At 63.0% G+C, this 16,693-nt stretch overlaps 2 protein-coding genes and 1 long non-coding RNA gene across 3 annotated transcripts in view; 1 reads left to right on the top strand and 2 right to left on the bottom strand.

The window, feature by feature from the left end:
- Nucleotides 1–26: 26 nt before the first annotated feature.
- On the bottom strand, nt 27–6,939 carry LOC131839551 (uncharacterized). Its single transcript, XR_009356978.1, has 3 exons — nt 6,727–6,939; nt 2,816–2,941; nt 27–2,389 (listed from the first exon to the last, which is right to left on the bottom strand). It is a non-coding gene; the product is annotated as an uncharacterized LOC131839551 (long non-coding RNA).
- A 482-nt stretch (nt 6,940–7,421) lies between these two features.
- SHISA8 (shisa family member 8) lies at nt 7,422–12,520 on the top strand. The gene is made up of 4 exons (XM_059187122.1): nt 7,422–7,972; nt 10,380–10,510; nt 11,194–11,358; nt 11,821–12,520. The coding sequence occupies exons 1-4, from the start codon at nt 7,437–7,439 to the stop codon at nt 12,213–12,215; spliced, it is 1,227 nt and encodes a 408-aa protein (XP_059043105.1). The 5' UTR covers nt 7,422–7,436; the 3' UTR covers nt 12,216–12,520.
- A 2,136-nt stretch (nt 12,521–14,656) lies between these two features.
- Nucleotides 14,657–16,693, bottom strand: part of SREBF2 (sterol regulatory element binding transcription factor 2) — a 59,669-nt gene continuing 57,632 nt past the window's right edge. The window contains exon 19 of the mRNA XM_059187121.1: nt 14,657–16,382. Coding sequence (XP_059043104.1) covers nt 16,162–16,382 — 221 coding nt within the window. The 3' untranslated portion in view covers nt 14,657–16,161. The remainder of the gene's footprint in view (nt 16,383–16,693) is intronic.

Below are 16,693 nucleotides of genomic sequence, written 5' to 3'. Positions count from 1 at the left end.
GAGTACTGGGTTGTTTTGAGCTTTTACTACTGTAGCTGAGGTGGCGCTGCCTCCTTGACCTAAACCTTTGCCTGAGTTTTTTTATGGCCCCTGTGGGTTGAATTGGTTTCCTAAAAATCTGGACCAGTTCATGTCCGCCAACAGGGATTAGATGTCCCATTGTGCAGATAGGAAAAAAAAGGCCCTGGAGGTGAGTGAGAGGATCTGGCCCAAGCTACAGTCTGCCCACCCTGGTGGAGCTGGGCTAGAGAGGCTTGGCCCCTGCCCGGCACCCCTGTCCAGAAGGCCCAGGTGCCCTTCTTGAGGGCGACGGACTCCAGGAATCCATTCCGGGCTTGACTACTTGCTTTCGTCACTCCTCAAAGATGTTTCTCCCCAACTGGTCTCTTTTTGCTTTAAAAGGGACCCAAGATAGACTCTGGAAGAACTGCTGGTTGGGGTGGGGATCTAGGGAAGCAGCTTCCCCTCCCCCCAGCCTGGGTTTCTGGCCCAGTTTTTCCTGAAGGAGGCTCTGGTTTCCCTGAGGTCCCCAGGGCCCCGGGCAGGTGGAGGCAGGGCTGGCTCAAGTCTCAGTTCCTCCTGGGGCTTCCTGCAGGCACCTTTCACTTCCTGCCCAGCAGCCCTAGGCTCTGGGGTCAGGGTGGGGGTGGGGCGGCCCAGCAGGGGAGGCCCTGGAGGAGACACCTGACCCCTTGCCTCCGAGGTCTCTCGGCAAGGACTGCCCCACACAGGCCTTCCCTCAGAGCCTGCCTCCTCATCTCTGAAATGGAGTCCAAGGGCCAAGCCCCCTTCGGAGATCAAAGAGGTCATGTGGCAAGTAGAAGGACCCTAGAGTGCGTCCGTCTCCTCCTTTCCCTGGGATGGAGACACTTCCGGAGTCACCAGCCCTCGGAAATTCCTCTGGAAACTGAGTTTCCCAGAGCTGGTCCTGCCACTCGCCATTTGTTTACTGCTCCACTGGTCACACCAGATCCAAACACACCTGCTCTGGGCCAGCGCCATTCTGGGCAATGCTTGGAGGTCAGCCTCGGGCCCTGCCATTAGGTCCTGGTTCAGTGGGAGAGAAGGAGTGGGACATGACGACAGGACAGGGCGATCCCTGCCGCGGGCACGGGGGTTGACTGACCAGCATCTAGGAAGTGCTTTCGACCGTAGGAAGTATGCCCTGAGCCTTGCCCACTTTTCCTGCTGGAATGGAGCGGAGAATAGGCATTCCTGGTCCAGGGGACTGTGTGCAAAGGTGCAGAGGAGAGGGCGGGCACAAAAGGGTCAGGAAGCAGGGCCCCGGGGCGGGGAGCTGGAGAGGTGGGTACCCTGACCTCAGAGTGCCCGCTGGGGCTGTGTCACAACCTTGCCTGCGCTCCTGCCTGTCCCTCGGCTCCTGGGAGGCATCCATCCCTCCTCAGGGAACCCCAGGTGCTTCTCCAACCCCACCATTTAGTGTCTCACCAGACCCCTCTGGCACTCCTCTGGGCACAGGGTGCGAGCTCACTCCCATTTGCTTTTTTGGGGGCGGCTGAGGTTCCATTTTTGCCCACCCAGAGCAGGAATCTGCCTCCCTCGGGTCTCTACGTCCTCCCCAGCGGCCAGGTCCCGACCCGGGGGTGGCGGTGGGGGTGGGGTGGGAAACACGGCCCGGGGTCCCGCGGAAGGAGGATCGGGGAGGAGCGGGGAGGACACAGATGTCCCTGTTCCAGGCCCACCCTTTTTCCCGGGACTCGGTAGGGCGGGGAAGCTGCCCAGGCAACGCTACAGGGGGTCCCGGAACATCTCCTCCACCTCCCCTGAGCCGCAGAGAATCAGAGATCCAGGAGAGGACTCCGGGGCAGGCGAAAGTCTAGCTCCGCAGCTTCCGCGCTCAGCCCAGCAGGAGGCACCTGGACCTGAAGCCGCGGAGCGGCGGGAGCGGGACCGCAGGACCCAGCGGGCGGGGACCGGGCTGGGGGCGCGGCTGCGGGCGGGGTCGGGAGGGAGGCGGGGCTGAAGGACACCGAGCCCCCGGGGAGTCGGAAAGGGGCGGGGCCGGGGCAAGTAGAAGGAGGGGGTTGAAGGCCAAGGGGCGAGGAGAAAGGGCGGCCCCCGACGAGAGGCGGGACCAAGACCACCAGAACCTTCTCCAAACCCTCACGCGGGGTTCCAGTCCTCACGAGCGTCCCGGGCCAGATGCAGGGCATGGCCCCGGCTTCGGAGCGAGGCGTCTCTGTCGAGGGGCGCAAAAACCGCTGTGCGCTGGGAGCTGACCTCAGAATCGTGTCCAGGAATCGGCAGGCCGGGGACGGGGGCGGGTTGGGGGACGCGCTGTGTGGCCTCCGCTGAGCTCTGTCCTCTCTGAATCTATTCCCGTCGTAGGGACTTCGTGGCCAGTCCAGATCTGCATATTCACCGGGGTCTTTGGAAGGTGGGGGGGGGGGGCTGCTAATCAGGGAATTCCAGCTGTGATGTCTGCAGCGCGGCTCCCTGAGGCAGGGGAGGGGAGCTCCGGGGAGAGGGTGCTCCAGGATTTGGGACTGGAGGCTAAACCCCGCTCCCAGCACCCCTCCCCTCCGCCATGTTGCTCCCTCAGGACCTCCGCCTGGGTGCCCCCTCCCTCCCACAGCCAGCTGGAGCCTGAGTCACAAGCTGCCTCTCAGGGAGACAAAGGAGCCACGGGCCCTCCCCTCCCGACCTGCTCCCGGCACTGGCATAGGCATCGGTGCCAGCAGGGAGTCCATTTTTCTCTAGAATCGCTGCTTTTTGGGCAGCCCTCTATCACGGAAGAAATGGAAGCAAAATGGGCTTGGGAACGGGACCGTGGAGGCTTACGGACGGCACCCACCATGGCAATCACTGTCTCAGCGCCTTGGAGGTGGGAGCTCCCACTGGCCAGCTTGTACCTGCGTGTTTCTCCATGGGGTTTGCGGGGGACTGGCTTCTCCCTGCAGCCCGGCCAGAGAGGTGCTAGCTGAAAGAAAACAGGCCTAGAAAGATTGGTTTGTCCTATTAGAGAAGGAATCCCAACCCGCCTTAGTCTGTCTCCAAAATGAAGGATAAGTAGGAGCCTTCCTTGTGAGGGGCTGGGAACAGGGGGCTTCTGTAGGAGTCGGGGCACAGGGAAGGCCAGGGGCTCCTGTAGGAGTCCGGGTACATCAGGCATCGTCAGGCATGGAGTGTGTTATCGGGTTGTAGGAACACTTGACTGGCCTCTGGGCCAGAACTTCCCACTGCTCTCTTTTTTGTATTAAACTGGTCAGAAATAGGGGCACCTGGGTGGCTCAGTGGGTTAAAGCCTCTGCCTTCCGCTCAGGTCATGATCCCAGGGTCCTGGGATCGAGCCCCGCATTGGGCTGTCTGCTCCGCAGAGAGCCTGCTTCCTCCTCTCTCTCTCTGCCTGCCTCTCTGCCTACTTGTGATCTCTGTCTGTCAAATAAATAAATAAAATCTTTTTTAAAATAAATAAATAAATAAATAAACTGGTCAGAAATAGGCTTGAGGCTCATAGTTCAAGTTCCAAGTCAGACCCTGGTCCTTCCTGGCTGTGCGCCACTTACAGCAAGCCATTTCCGCTCTCTGGGTCTTGGGTTTGTCTCTAGGAAATCCCAAATTCCCTGGCCCAGGGCTGGGCAGACTGGTCACTGACCTTCAGTCTAAAATGGGACACTGGGGGCACCTGGGTGGCTCAGAGGGTTAAGCCTCTGCCTTCAGCTCAGGTAATGATCTCAGGGTCTTGGGATCGAGCCTCACATCGGGCTCTCTGCTCAGCTCTCTGCTCTCTCTCTGCCTGCCTCTATGCCTACTTGTGATCTCTGTCTGTCAAATAAATAAATAAAATCTTAAAAAAATAAAAAATTAAAATAAAATAAAATAAAATGGGGACACTGAGACCCCTCCCGGGCTTTCCCTAATGTCCATGACCTTTCAGGACCCTGAGCCTTGCACAGCCAGAGCCAGGCACCAGACAAGGACTCAACCATGAAGGATGCCCTGGGATACGCACACCAACACACACACGTGCACACACTTGTCCATGGTGGAAGGAAGGGCTCATAAAGAGGCTGCCCCCAGACATGCACTCTCACTCACATTCAGAAGCACACGCAGACACCCTCACACTCAAGCTGCCGGTGCTCAGAGCTGGGGGCGGGGCGGGTGCCCTTCAGGCACAGAGACATGGCTCCTCTGCCCGCCCCGTGGGGCCTGCTGCAGATGCCAGGGGTTATTTTAAGCCTGGATCAATCGGCGATTTTTGGTGACACAGGCTTGGGGGGGCAAGCAGAGGAGCCGAGAGACGGGCGCTCTGGTACCTTACTGAGGAGAAAAACCCTAGAGTCCAGGGAGGGTAACCTGGGCCAAGGGGTCACTCCTTAGCTGGGCTGTTCCATTTTTAGATGGTCAGCAAATGGCCAGGCACCCGAGGGGCAGCGCCAGCCGAATGAATGGCCAGATCCCAGGTTCAGTCAGTCAGCCCTGATCTGTCTCTGCATTTGTTCCCCCCCCACAACCGCCTGCCCCCACGCTTTGTGTTAATATTGAGAGGGCATGAGTCTGTCTTATGGCCTGGTAGATGTGGGCATCTATGGTTACTGGTTGACCACTGAGCCAGACCGAGACCAGGACCAAGCCTTGGATGTGGGGAGGAGCTGGAGGCTGGACATCCGCTGGGGGGGTGAGGGGCTGTAATTTGGGATCCAGCTCCTTCAGTGGACAAACGATCATATATATCATGTGTATATGATATATATGACTTATGTATGATGTATATGATCTATAACCATATATTATATACACACATATATATATAAGTGGACCTGATGGCAGTAACAGGGGCTGGAATCTCAGCGGGGCACCCAATGGTGCCAGGACAGTGGGATAAGAGAGGGGCCCCAGGGGGCACCTGGGTGGCTTAGTGTGTTAAGTAAGCCTCTGCCTTTGGCCCAGGTCATGACCTCAGGGTCCTGGGATCGAGCCCCACATGGGGCTTTCTGCACATCAGGGAGCCTGCTTCCCTCGCCCCTGCCTGCTGCTCTGCCTACTTGTGATCTTTCTCCCTCTGTCAAATAAATAAATAAAATATTTGTTTAAAAAAAAAAAAAGAAGGGGGGGGGGCCGGGGAAGGGACCCAGGGTGGAGCACTGGAAGCTCTGGGCGCAGTAAGGCCATCCTACCTGGGATGGGGCCACAGTCCCGGGGGACAGAGACAAGCCTCTTAAACCTAGTGTCCAGCCATGGGGTGAGAAAAGGGAAGAGGCAGCCCCCCTGAGAGCCCTGGTAAACTGCAGGGCACGGTGGGGACACTGATACAAACCGGACAGTTTGTGCCATGGAGTCCCTTTCTAGAACAACACCCCCGACCCGGGCCCCCAGGGACCAAGAATGGCTGCACCAGGAATATAGCAACTAAGTTCTAAACAGAATAACAAATGGAAAGTTTGACAGCACAAAGTAAACTAAAAAAACGAGTCACTAAAAAACAGTATGTAAAGTGGGGCTTATTTTAGCCTCAGTTGTCCCTGGTGATGGGATTAAGGCAATTTCACTTCATTGCTTTGCTCATCTATTTTCTTTGGCTCTAAAATTGTGATAGTCTTCTAACGGGGTAGGGTCTTCTGAGAGGGATCAGAAGAGTGTGGCAGGGGGAGGAGGAGGGAGCCGGCTGGAGGAGGGAGCCGGCTATCTCTGGACTGGGCCAGAGGAATGACCCCGAGGAGGGAGGGCCTCTAGGCATTAATACCTGAAATTAGCCTGTCAGCCCCTCATCTCCACAACACGCGGACTTGATCCTCCTTTAAATGTAAATCCTTCTCCTTCCCCCTCTGCTTCCTCCATTTTTATAAGCTGATCCCAGTCGCTGAGTGAAAACACCATGCATAGGGGAGCAGGGAGAACCCTAGGAGCCCAAATCTTACAAAAACTAGACGCTAAAGTCACATCATTCGTTCATTCATTCATTCATGCATGCAGCAGATACAGCGCGGTTTGGGAGCACTGGGGCGCAGAGGACGCCCAGCCCTTGCTCTCCTGGTGCTCCCCTCTGGATAGTGGGAGGCACCATACTGGCCCCTGCCTCCGGGAAGGGGTGGATTATGAATCTGCCCACCACCCACCTCCCCGAAGAGTTTTTGTTGTTAAGATGAGAAACTGAGGCAGAGAGAAGCAAGGCGCCCCGGATCGGTCACATTTTCCACTTAAACTCAGCTTCGAAAACACCATGGAACATCTCCGTGCTCAGCCCAAGTTCCGAACCGCCTTCCTCCCCCTTCTCCGGGGGCTGGCTGGGGGCACCTGAGCGTCCTTGGTGGGGCGGAGCGGAGGGTCCGCCGCTGGCCCCGCCCCCTGGCCCGGCCCCGCCCCCCGCAGCGGAGTCAGGGTCCAGCCCAATTTCCTCCCCCCCACACCTGGGATAGCCAAGAGATCCCGGGAGGACGCGGACCAGACCATGTGTAGAAATGGGGACACCCCAGGGCCCCAATCCGGGGTCCAAGAGGTTTGGGGACCAGGGCGCACGGCCCAGGGGTAACGCTGCGCTCCAGGCGGCACAGAGACGACCCGTACTTGGCTCTGTGGCGCGGCTCTGCTCGGTGTTTCCTTCCCATTCGAGAAGCGGGAAAACCGAGGCGCAGAGTGGGGAAAGGACCCGCCACCTGTCACACTCTGTCCCGGCCAGAACTGACGGAGAGGATGGGAAGGAGGAGGAGGGGGTGGGAGCGCCAACGACCCTCCCGGGACTCTCTGTCCCCTAAGTCCCCGCACCTGTACAACCGAGGCGCACTCCCGCGGGCCTGCGTCCGAAGTAACAGTCCTGAGAGCATCAGCTGAAGGCCCTGGAGCCCCCAGTTCCGAGGAGTGTTTCGGGGAGGTCCTCGGGGAGGGTCCCCGCGGGGGCGACCCGGCGGTGCGGGCCCTGCCGCGCCCCCTCCCTCCCCTCGCGGCGGCCGCGCTCCTCCCCCGGCTCTGCCTCGCGCCCGCCCGCCCTCCTCCCCTCGCTCCCTCCCTCCCCCGCCCGCCCGAGCCCGCGCGGAGCCCGAGCCGCAGCCAGAGCGCGGGCTGCGCGGAGCGGGCGGCGGGAAGGCAGCGGAGTCGGGCGGCCCGCCGCCCCCGCTAGGCCCGGGCCACGCACGCCCGCCAGGCCGGGGAGAGGCCGGGGACCGCGCGCGGGCGAGGACTGGCCGCCCGGCCCCGGGGGGCGTCCCGGAGCGAGGACCGCGGGCTCGGCTCCGAAGTGAGTCGGCGGGGGACGCGCCCACCGGAGGGGCGGCCCCGCGAGCTCTGGGCCGTGGCCACCCGGCTCCGGGGTCGAAGGAGGAAGGTGACCGCCGAGGAGGCGTCCGCCGCAGCCGGCGCCCGGGCGGCGGGGCCCGCGCGGTCCCGGAGGGCGCGGAGGAGCCGGCCCGGAGGCCGGGCGGCAGGGAGCCGCGGCGCGCCGCGATGCGCGGGCCGCTGTAGCCGAAGGCGCGGGCCCGATGGAGCGGGCCGGGGCGCGGGGGCTGCGGGGCGGCGGCGGCGGCGGCGGCCGGCTGGGGCTCCGGCTCGCGCTCGGGCTGGCGCTGCTGCTGGCGCGGCCGCCGTCGGGCCGCGCGGGGGCCCCCGAGGCGCAGGAGCCCCCGGAGGAGCCCGGCACGGCGGCCCCGGCCGGGGGCGACCGCTGCCGCGGCTACTACGACGTGATGGGCCAGTGGGACCCGCCCTTCAACTGCAGCTCCGGCGCCTACAGCTTCTGCTGCGGCACGTGCGGCTACCGCTTCTGCTGCCACGACGGGCCGCGGCGGCTCGACCAGAGCCGCTGCTCCAACTACGACACGCCGGCCTGGGTGCAGACGGGCCGGCCACCCGCGCGTGCCCGCGACGCCGCCGCGCCCCGGGACCCGGGCCGCGAGCGCAGCCACACGGCCGTCTACGCGGTGTGCGGCGTCGCTGCGCTGCTTGTGCTGGCCGGCATCGGGGCGCGCCTGGGCCTGGAGAGGGCGCACAGCCCACGCGCGCGGCGCACGGTGACCAGGTGAGCGCGCGCTAGCCCCGGGCCCGGGGTCCCCCGCCCGCCGCGCCTGGACGGGCCTTCCCGACCGGTGGGCGCCCCCTCGCCCTCCTTCATCCTTCCCGCGCGTCTGGAAACTCTCGTCCTCTCGGCAGCCCCCTCCTCCTGGGTTTTCTTTCCTGTTTCTGTCTCCAGGTCTGTTACTCCCCCATCCCCACTTCGTGGAGGGAGACAGCTGATACCGTCTCCCCTTGACCTTCCGGAGGGAGCTGGGTGCTGAGCCCTCCTCCCTCCCCCGCGGCTCCCGCCTCCTCCGGAGTGGGCGGGAGGGCTGGTCGCCCTGGACAGAGGGCACCACGACCGCGCACCCCAGAGACGGGGCCTGGAGCCTGAGACCTGCTAGGGCGGGGTAGCGTAGGCTGATGTAGCATTGGGCGTCTCGGTCCCCCATCGGAGGGAAAGGAAGGGGCATTTTCTGTAGCCCTCTTAGGTCTCTCGCCTCCTGCTTCTCTCCCCACTCCCCCCTCCCTTCCACCCCACCCCCATAGTGGTGACTCAGGCCTGACCTTCTTTCCCTGGGGAGAAGGCCTCCCGCCTCCCCGCTCCACTCCATACACAATGCATCCCTTCCCTGACAGGGGTCAGCGTCTCTCCGGGTGTAGGAAGGCGCTGGAAATGTGGGGGACACAGATTCGTTGTTGCTGAGGCCAGGACAGGTGCTAACTGAGTCTGAGCTTTGTGGGAAGTAGGGTCTACAAGTGGGGTCTCGGCTCTAATGGGGACTCTGTGTCCTTGCTCTGGAACTCTATCCCCACCCTGACATGCTCACGTGCCCCCCCCCCCCCCCCATGTGTTGGGGCCTGTGCCCTCCTCACCCAGATCTGGGCTCCCTTGGGTATGCGACAGGCTGGTATTAGAGGTGACAATAGAGAGACGCCCCCACGCCTGGGTAGGCCAGGTGTGGATGCTTTCCGCCTCCTAGACTTCAGGGGCAGGGGATGAGGGCTTCCTAGGCACTCCCCAGCACCCCTGTCTCCTGGACAGCTGCAGGGCAGAGCTGGGAGTGGAACCCTGGCTCCGTGGCAAAGCTGAGGCGCTCATCCTGGGTCCTGGATGCGGTGGGGGCCGGTTCTGAACTTGGAGCCCCTCATGCTGGGCAAGGAGAAGACAGCGCCTTGACTGAGTGTAGGGCAGCGGAGCTGAGGGCCGTGAGGGTGCAGGGGTGGGTGGTGCTGGGCCACCTAGCAGACACGTTGCCCCTAGAGCCCACTTCTCCACAGGGCACGGGGAAGCGGGTCTGGTGATGCTTCGGAAAGATATGGCTACCCGGGATGTGCTGTGTGGCCTAGGCCAGTCCCTTCCTCTGTCTGGGCTCCAGCTCCCATGTGCCCTCTTTTTGCTTCTCCGGGGAGGTCTGGAGCCCAGCTTAAGCTCTTGTGTGGCTGTGTGCTGGACCCCTGCCCCCCCCCCCCCCCCACCGCATGACAATCACTCAGGTGCTTGGGAGAGCTGGTGCAGAGGTGCGACCCCTGGGGCAAGCAGCCCAGGAGTGGGCGGGGCGTGACGATCAGCTCTTGCCACTTTGCAGCCAAACAGCGCCTACCCCAGGGGGCCCCCCCTCTAGTGTGCTTCCCTGTGCTTCAGCCATTTGAGCCCCCAGCCCCAGAAGGAGGGAGGACCAGATGGCGCCAGAAGAAAACCATGGATTCTGGGCACCAAAGGCAGCTGGGTGGGAGGCTGGGTCTGGCTGTCTGCAGGGAAGGCTCAGTCAGAAGCCATCACACCTGGGTGGGACTGGGTGTCCTGGTACCAGGGAGGTGGCCGCCCAAGGTCACAGAGTCTTGGGTGCGGGGCTGCCACTGTGGGATCTCCTGGCTCCTCCTACCCTTTTATCTATTTGTCCTCCCCTCTGTGCCTGTGTGACAGCTTTGTCCCAGGACCCAGCAGAAGCCCCTGCTGCAGGAAGGGAGTTAGGTTGGCAGGTAAAGAAGGCTTCCTGGAAGAGGAGGGATTCTGGTGGGGTTTGAAGAATGAGTAGGAATTTTGCCAAAGGAGATGGAAGAGAATTGTTGGCACAGGGTGCCAGCGCCGGCGCAGGCCAAATCCAGGGGCCTGGTATACCTGATACACCTGCAGAGATTTCATGGGCCGAGGAGGCCCAACACTGCGGGTCCTGATGAATGGACCCTGGGAGCAGGGGAGTCTGAGAAGCCGGGTGACCTCGTTAGAGTTTTCCTGATCTGCCCTGGAAGTGGCCAGGTTGGGGAAACCAGATGTGGAAACTAGATGTGTGAGATCAACCACAGGACAGAAGGGAGGCCCACAGAGGTTGAAAGAGAGACAGAGTGTGGCGGCTGACCTTGGATAGGCCCCGCCTGGCAGGTGGGGAAGGAGGAGGTGGGGAGGCCTAACCCATCCCTCTTCCCCGCAGGACACTCACAGAACTTCTGAAGCAGCCGGACCCCCAGGAGCCACTGCCTCCACCCTTGGGCCCACCTCTGGGCAGCTGTGTCCAGGTGCAGATGGGTGATGGTCTCCCCCGGAGCTCCCCCAACCACACAGGTGTGTAAGCTGGGGGACGGGCACAGGACCTGGGAGCAGCAGAAGGCAGGGGCTGAGAGGGAAGAGGCTCTCAGCTGACTGTATGGCGACTGGAATGAGCTGTGGCCTCTGCAGGAGTGTGAGTCGGGGCTGGGCACGCCGGTCAGCTCCCCTTGGTGAAGGGAGACCCACCTGGTGTCCTGCAACTTCTAGTCACAGGGACTCGGTGAGGAAGGGTCCAGACTCAGGGATCCCTGGCTCAGGCTGTGGCTCTAGGCCTTGGCTCCATACCCAGGGGGACTGCCTGGCACCAAACTGTGGACTCCTGTGGGCCTTTTTCTCCAGGCTAGAGCCTCCCTCTTGGTCTCTTGTTGGTGAGACAACACCGCCCCCACCCCCATGGGTTCTGATTCTCAGACCTTAACTCCGTCTCCTGAGAAGCAGGTCCTGGGACTCTGCGCCTGGCCCAGGCTGAACATGCTGGGGAGTCATCCACCGGGCCCCAGCCGCTCAGGGCTGGCTGCTGTCATCCACGTTATCCACTGCCCCAGGCACTGGAGAGTCCGTTCCTCTCTCCTCCCGGAAGCAGCCACCACACCAGCTCTCCTGGAACTGCAGTTGGGGCGAGGACAAAGAGTGCTAGCGCCGGTCGAGGGTGTCCTCCAGCCAGCAGGCCGGGTCTCACCTTCCCTTTCCCGTTCCAGATAAGAAGCGCCCCAACAACGTGCCCCTGGGGTCAGCAACACCGGGACCCCCGCGCGGCCCCAGGCTGCAGGGTGGTGGCAACATGACCTTGCAGCCCGACTTCGCCAAGTATGCCACCCTGAAGGCAGGCGCCACCCTAAAGGCAGGCGGGCTCAAGGCCGCAGGTGAGTGGCCGGGGAGCCCTGTGCGGGGAGCGCCGGGCGCTGCACCCCCCCGGTAAATAAGCTCCCAGATTACAGCAAGGCTCGGGGTCCCGGTTGCAGTTCCGCGGTTCCCAGCCTTGCGGGTCGGCGCTCCAGCCGGCTTCCTTATCGCGCCTACGGAGCCGGTCGGCTTCCGCGCCTCGACCTCCGGTCCCCTCACCAGGCCACCTGGTTAATTCCCCAGGGCGGCAGCCGAGCCCGGGGTGTGGAGACCCGCCGAGTCCCCGAGGCAGGTCCCGGACCTGTCCCGCCCCCAAGCCGCCGGGGCCCCGCCCCCGAGGCATGACCCCGCCCAGTTCCGCCCAAAGAAGCTGAGGCCCCGCCCCTGAAGCCTGGCCTCTCCCTACCCCATCCCCGGAGTCGCTCGGGCCCCGCCTCCGGGGGCTGACCTCGCTCTCTGGCGCGCCCCCGCTGTCCCCGCAGAAGCCACCCCACAGGACTTCTACCAGCGTTTTCCCGCGACCGACTCTGCCCCGCTGACCCTCCCGGCGCGGGTCCCGCGGCCGCGCGAGGACTTGCCCGCGCTGCTCGACGCCTGCCCCTGGGCCCCGCCGGGCTATGCGCCCCCCGCCGGCCTTGCCCGGTCGGGCCACTACAAGGCCTGGGTCGCCAGCCGCCAGGCCCGGCCCGCCCCCCGCGGCCACCTGGCGGCTCAGGCCTCCCCCGCACCCCGGCGACCCGGCCATGTGCCCCGGCGCCAGTTCAGCGTGGAGAAGCTCCCCGAGGCCTTCAACCCGCAGCCCCCTGGCCTTTACGGCAGCGCGGGCCGCGGACCCCGGCACCTGAGCACCAACAGCAAAGCCGAGGTCACCGTGTGAAGACGGGGGCCACTGGTTCTCCTGAGCCATCGCATCTCCGGGAGCCCTCGTCTGCCTTGGGGGGCGCCTTGGGCCCCTTCCGGGGGTGGAGGAGCGCCGCCCGTGGAAGGCCAGCCTTTCCTTTTGCCCGCCCAAACTGGACTGGGGCCTTGGAGCTTGCAGGGCTAAGAAGGGGCCCAATGCGCAAAGCCAGTGGCTCTGTTCTCGGGGTCCTAGGGCCCGGGTTCCTCATGTAAATAAAGCCTTTTCTGTGGCTCCCATCCCTGAGAATAAAGGAGCTCCAGCTTGGCGGGGAGAGGCACTGATGGTGGAAGCATTGGTCATTGACTGGACAGACGGCGGTCCGAGCAGAGGGCACAGCATGTGCAAGAGCAAAGGACGGCTCTGAGAGCGGCGGGCGCGTGTTCTGGGAGCCAGGGAGAGCTGGCTGGAGAGGGTAGTCAGGGTTGAGTGCCAAGCTTAATGTCCGCACCAGTGGGAGCCGTGGGAGTTGTGCCCCAGCCATCACAGGGCTCCAGAGCACAGGGGAGAGGCCTGTCGGGGGCCCGAGGCCCCATTGAGGGTCCATGCCCCTTCCTGGAGGTGTCCCCCCTCCAGCCACTCACTCACTCTCCGTCTTGAGTTGGTTGAGCCCGGCCGATCCTCATTGACATAATCTGGCTCTGAGCCGGCACCTGGCTTGCAGGCCACTTGGCCAGCTTGGTCCAGGGCCACCCCCCTAATGGGTGTGGGCAGTGGGCCAAGCAGACAGCTGGTGCTCAGGATGGGGGAGCCTCCTCCCAGTAGCTGCTCTGGGGGGGGGAGAGCGAATGGGGATGCTGGACACAGAGCCTTGGCAGTGTCCCCACTGGGGGTGCTCACACATGCTCGGCTCAGCCAGCTCTACCCCCTTCCTGCCGGGCAAGCCTGGGTACCTCGCTGTGTCTCAGGGCATGGCCAGCAACCTGGGTGGACGAGTTTCTTTGCGCCACGGACTGTTGGGGAGGTTGAGGTCTGGATTATGCCCCTCACTGTGGAACATGATCAAAGCCAACCAGTTGGGCCTCAGTTTCCCTCCTGTGTAGCCTAGGCATGGTACACTGTTAGTAACAACGGTCACTATCTGTTGCTGCGTCTCTTACTTAATCCTTACAGAAGCTCTGCGGGTGTGTGCCTTTAAAAATGAGGAAACTGAGGTTTTGAGACCTGAGTAGCTTGTCAATCTTCCCCCTGTAGGCAGGGCTGCCCGGATGGTCCCCAGCCCCCAGCCCCTCACCTGGAGGAGAGCCCACCTCACTCTCCTGGCTTCTGAGGAATCCCAGGCCCAGAAGCCGCAGGACCTAACAGAGCCAAGAGTCCTGCCTGCAGTGAGGACCCCTGTGGCTTGTAGGGGAGCCTGTCCTCACACCCTCAACTGGGGGTGGGGTGCCCCCAGCCTATCCTGCAGCTGTGCGGAGAGCTGGGGGAGGAGGGTGGGTGCTGAGTCACGGAGCCTGCGGAGACTCACAAAAGGCACAGGTTCCCGGGCGCACGGGCCACCCACAGCCACCCACCCTGGTGACACAGGCCTACTGGGCTTTGCTGGGAGGTGGGGGCATTTGCAGTCCCAAGGCCCCTACTCCATCGGTGGGGGGGGCAGGCTGCGGCTACCGGCAGGGCCACCACCGAAAATGCTGCAGCTGGGCCTCTCCTGGCTGCTCCGGCCCTTGGGACGGTGTGGCCTGCTGTGACTGCCCTTCAAAGAGGGGAGTGGCTCATTTCTCAGCCGGGCCAGGTCACAGATCTGGGCTAGTCCCCCAGGCCACTTCGGACTCCTCCCCTTCCCACCCACCACTCCCAGTGGTCTTGCCCCTCGGCAGGTGCACAGAGCACTTAACTGTAAACTGGTACCTATCCTATCACTGAAACTGGCCAACAGGTCTATGGGGACTTTGTCAAAGGAGGGGACTGTCATCCCTGTCGTCCACATGTGGGAGCGGAGGTGAGGTTCTGCCCCAGGTGACCCAGCTGGGAAGTATGGGAGGGAGCTGGCCTTGGATGGGAAGTCCATCCGGTGGGCCGGGAAGGGGAAAGCAAACAGCAGCACCCCCAGAAGGGGAGCGATGTATCCTCGAGGGGTGGACACATACGGGCTTAGCACCCCAATTCCAAAACCACTGCTGCTGTGAGCAGCCAGCCGTGTCCTGGCCACAGGGACCTCTGCCTCCAGCGGTACCTCCAGCCGCCCTTGTATACACCCCAGGCTCTGTCCCAGCCCTGGGAGCATGTACCAGGGAGCGGGCATCAGAAGGGGCTGGTGTGTGTGGGGGGCGAGGAAGGTCCTCCCGTCTGGAACTTTCCAGGGGCCTCTCAGCAGAGAGGGAGAGGCTGTCCTCAGCCCCTGACCCACCAGAAGCCAAGCCACGCAGTCGCCCGGCTGGTCATCACGGCGGTCACACGACAGACCCTCACACACCTCCTGCTGGGTGGTACCAATCTGTGTTTATTGAATAACCTACATCCAGGACACAGTGAATGACTTCGTATCAAGGAAACCACAGGTGTATCCCCTTTTCTGTGAAAAAAACACCCCCTCCCACCCCTAAACAATAATGAGAAAAGGCACGATATATACACATGACACAAGGGCTGGCTCACCTGGGGGTCGGGGCGGGGGGGGGGCGGGCAGGGGCCACAAATCAGAGTGTGTGTGGGCAGCAGAGACAGAAAGGGGGTAGGTTCCAAGATGAGCCATTCCAGCCTGCACTTGGAGTCAGGGGGAGCCCTGCTGTGTGCGCCCCAGCTGGACCCCCCCACACAGGCAGGGAGCGAGGGATGGCAGCCCCTCTCGGCTTTGCAGCGGACTCTGGGGTCTCAGGCAGTCCTTGGGTCCTGGTAGAAACGGCCTCAGGGGAGGCACCAAGCCAGGCGCATCCAGAAAAGGGAGCACTTTTCCCTCCCAGGGCCCCTGTCAAGGCAGGGGGCATGAGTCCTAGTGTCCTCCCCAGAAAGGGATGGGGAGGGGCTGGGGGCTGGTCCCTGCAACCCCGGCTTATTTTCAGGTCAAGAGTCAGGGATAAAAATAGACAGTGGAGGTAGGAGCTGGGGAGGGCGGGAGTTGAGAGCCCACACTGGAGGCCCCGGTCCTCAGGCCCAAGGAGTAGCTTCATCTCTTCCAGCCCCCTGGGCCTACTCTGAACTTGGGCTGGCGTCCCAGGGGGTGGGGGAGCGGGAAGGAACAGGACAATTAAATAAGATACCATTTATTTTTTAAAAAATTAAAAAATAATGCCGACATTATTTCATGCAACCCCAAGCCTGCCCCCTGCCTCCCACTTGCCTCCCCAGGGCCGGGCTCCCTCCTTCCCTGGCTGTCCTGTGTAATGAAGAGAGAACAACGAACTGGCTTTGTCAGGCACAGGGGAGGGGACACAGACTCAAGATGCCGCAGCAGCTCAGCCCCGAGTCTCGAGTCTCGGCAAACCCCAGCACGCGGATATAAAAACATCTGTATAAAAAGGAGGAAGGGGGCGAGCTGGGCCCAGTGCCAAGGGCGAAGTGCTCTGGTGCCCAGAGACCTATGTCCCCCACGGGGAAAGCCTGATAAAAAACAAGCAGCAGGAAAGGGGGATGTTCGGGGAGAGCAGAGCTGGGGAGGGCGGAGGGCCGGAGGCGAAGGCCGAGCACACTGGGAGCCCCCCCGCTGCTTTCAGGTCAGGGAGCTCCCCAGGCTTTCCTCTCCCAGACCTATGGACTCCTGGACCACGGGCCTCTCTCCGCAGCAGATTCTGGGGCTCGGCCCCAGGGGCCTACCAGGTTGAGGTGGTCCAATGCCTCGGCAGGTGACAGCTCAGGAGACCAGGCTCACCCCACAGTTCCCAGAGGGAGCAGGGAGAGAGACAGCTAGACGGAGGGCAGGGAGAGAGACCCCGGAGACAGAGGGAGGAGGGCGAGGGGGCAGGGGGGCTGCCGTGGGCGAGGCCGGGGGTCAGGAGGCGGCAATAGCTGTGCCGCCCCCCAACTTGACAATCATTTGCTGGCAGTCGTTGCACGAGCGCCGATCACCCGCCTTCTCCAGGGTGCGGGCCGCCTCGGCCAGCAGCACCGCCCGCTGGCCCGGAGAGGACAGGAAGGACAGGGGAAGGTGGCGGCAGGCCAGCAGGATGGCGGTGGCCCGCTCTCGCTGGCCGGGCCAGGCGTCCACCTCTCCTGCGGGAACGAGACACGAGGAGGAAGCCCTCACTGGGAGGCCGCCAGCACACAGGGGCTGTTCCGAGGGCTTGCTGGGGCTCATTTACTGAACCTCAGACTCCCCTGCCCCCCGCCCCGCCAATGGGGTGCGTTCTGGTGCCCTCCCTGGTTCACAATGACCCGCAGGGCACTCGGCTAGCACCCCGCCTAGAGTTCGGCGGTGGGGCTGAGATGTACCCCTCAGGTGTGCCTCCTGGGCCCCCGCCCCCCTCTCCCTGCTCCTGAGGCACAGCAGCCCTACAGCGCTCCGGGCTCCTCCCCGGCCCAGC

Source organism: Mustela lutreola, chromosome 8, assembly GCF_030435805.1.
Source record: "Mustela lutreola isolate mMusLut2 chromosome 8, mMusLut2.pri, whole genome shotgun sequence".
NCBI lineage: Eukaryota > Metazoa > Chordata > Mammalia > Carnivora > Mustelidae > Mustela > Mustela lutreola.
This window is presented reverse-complemented; position numbering and strand designations above follow the sequence as displayed.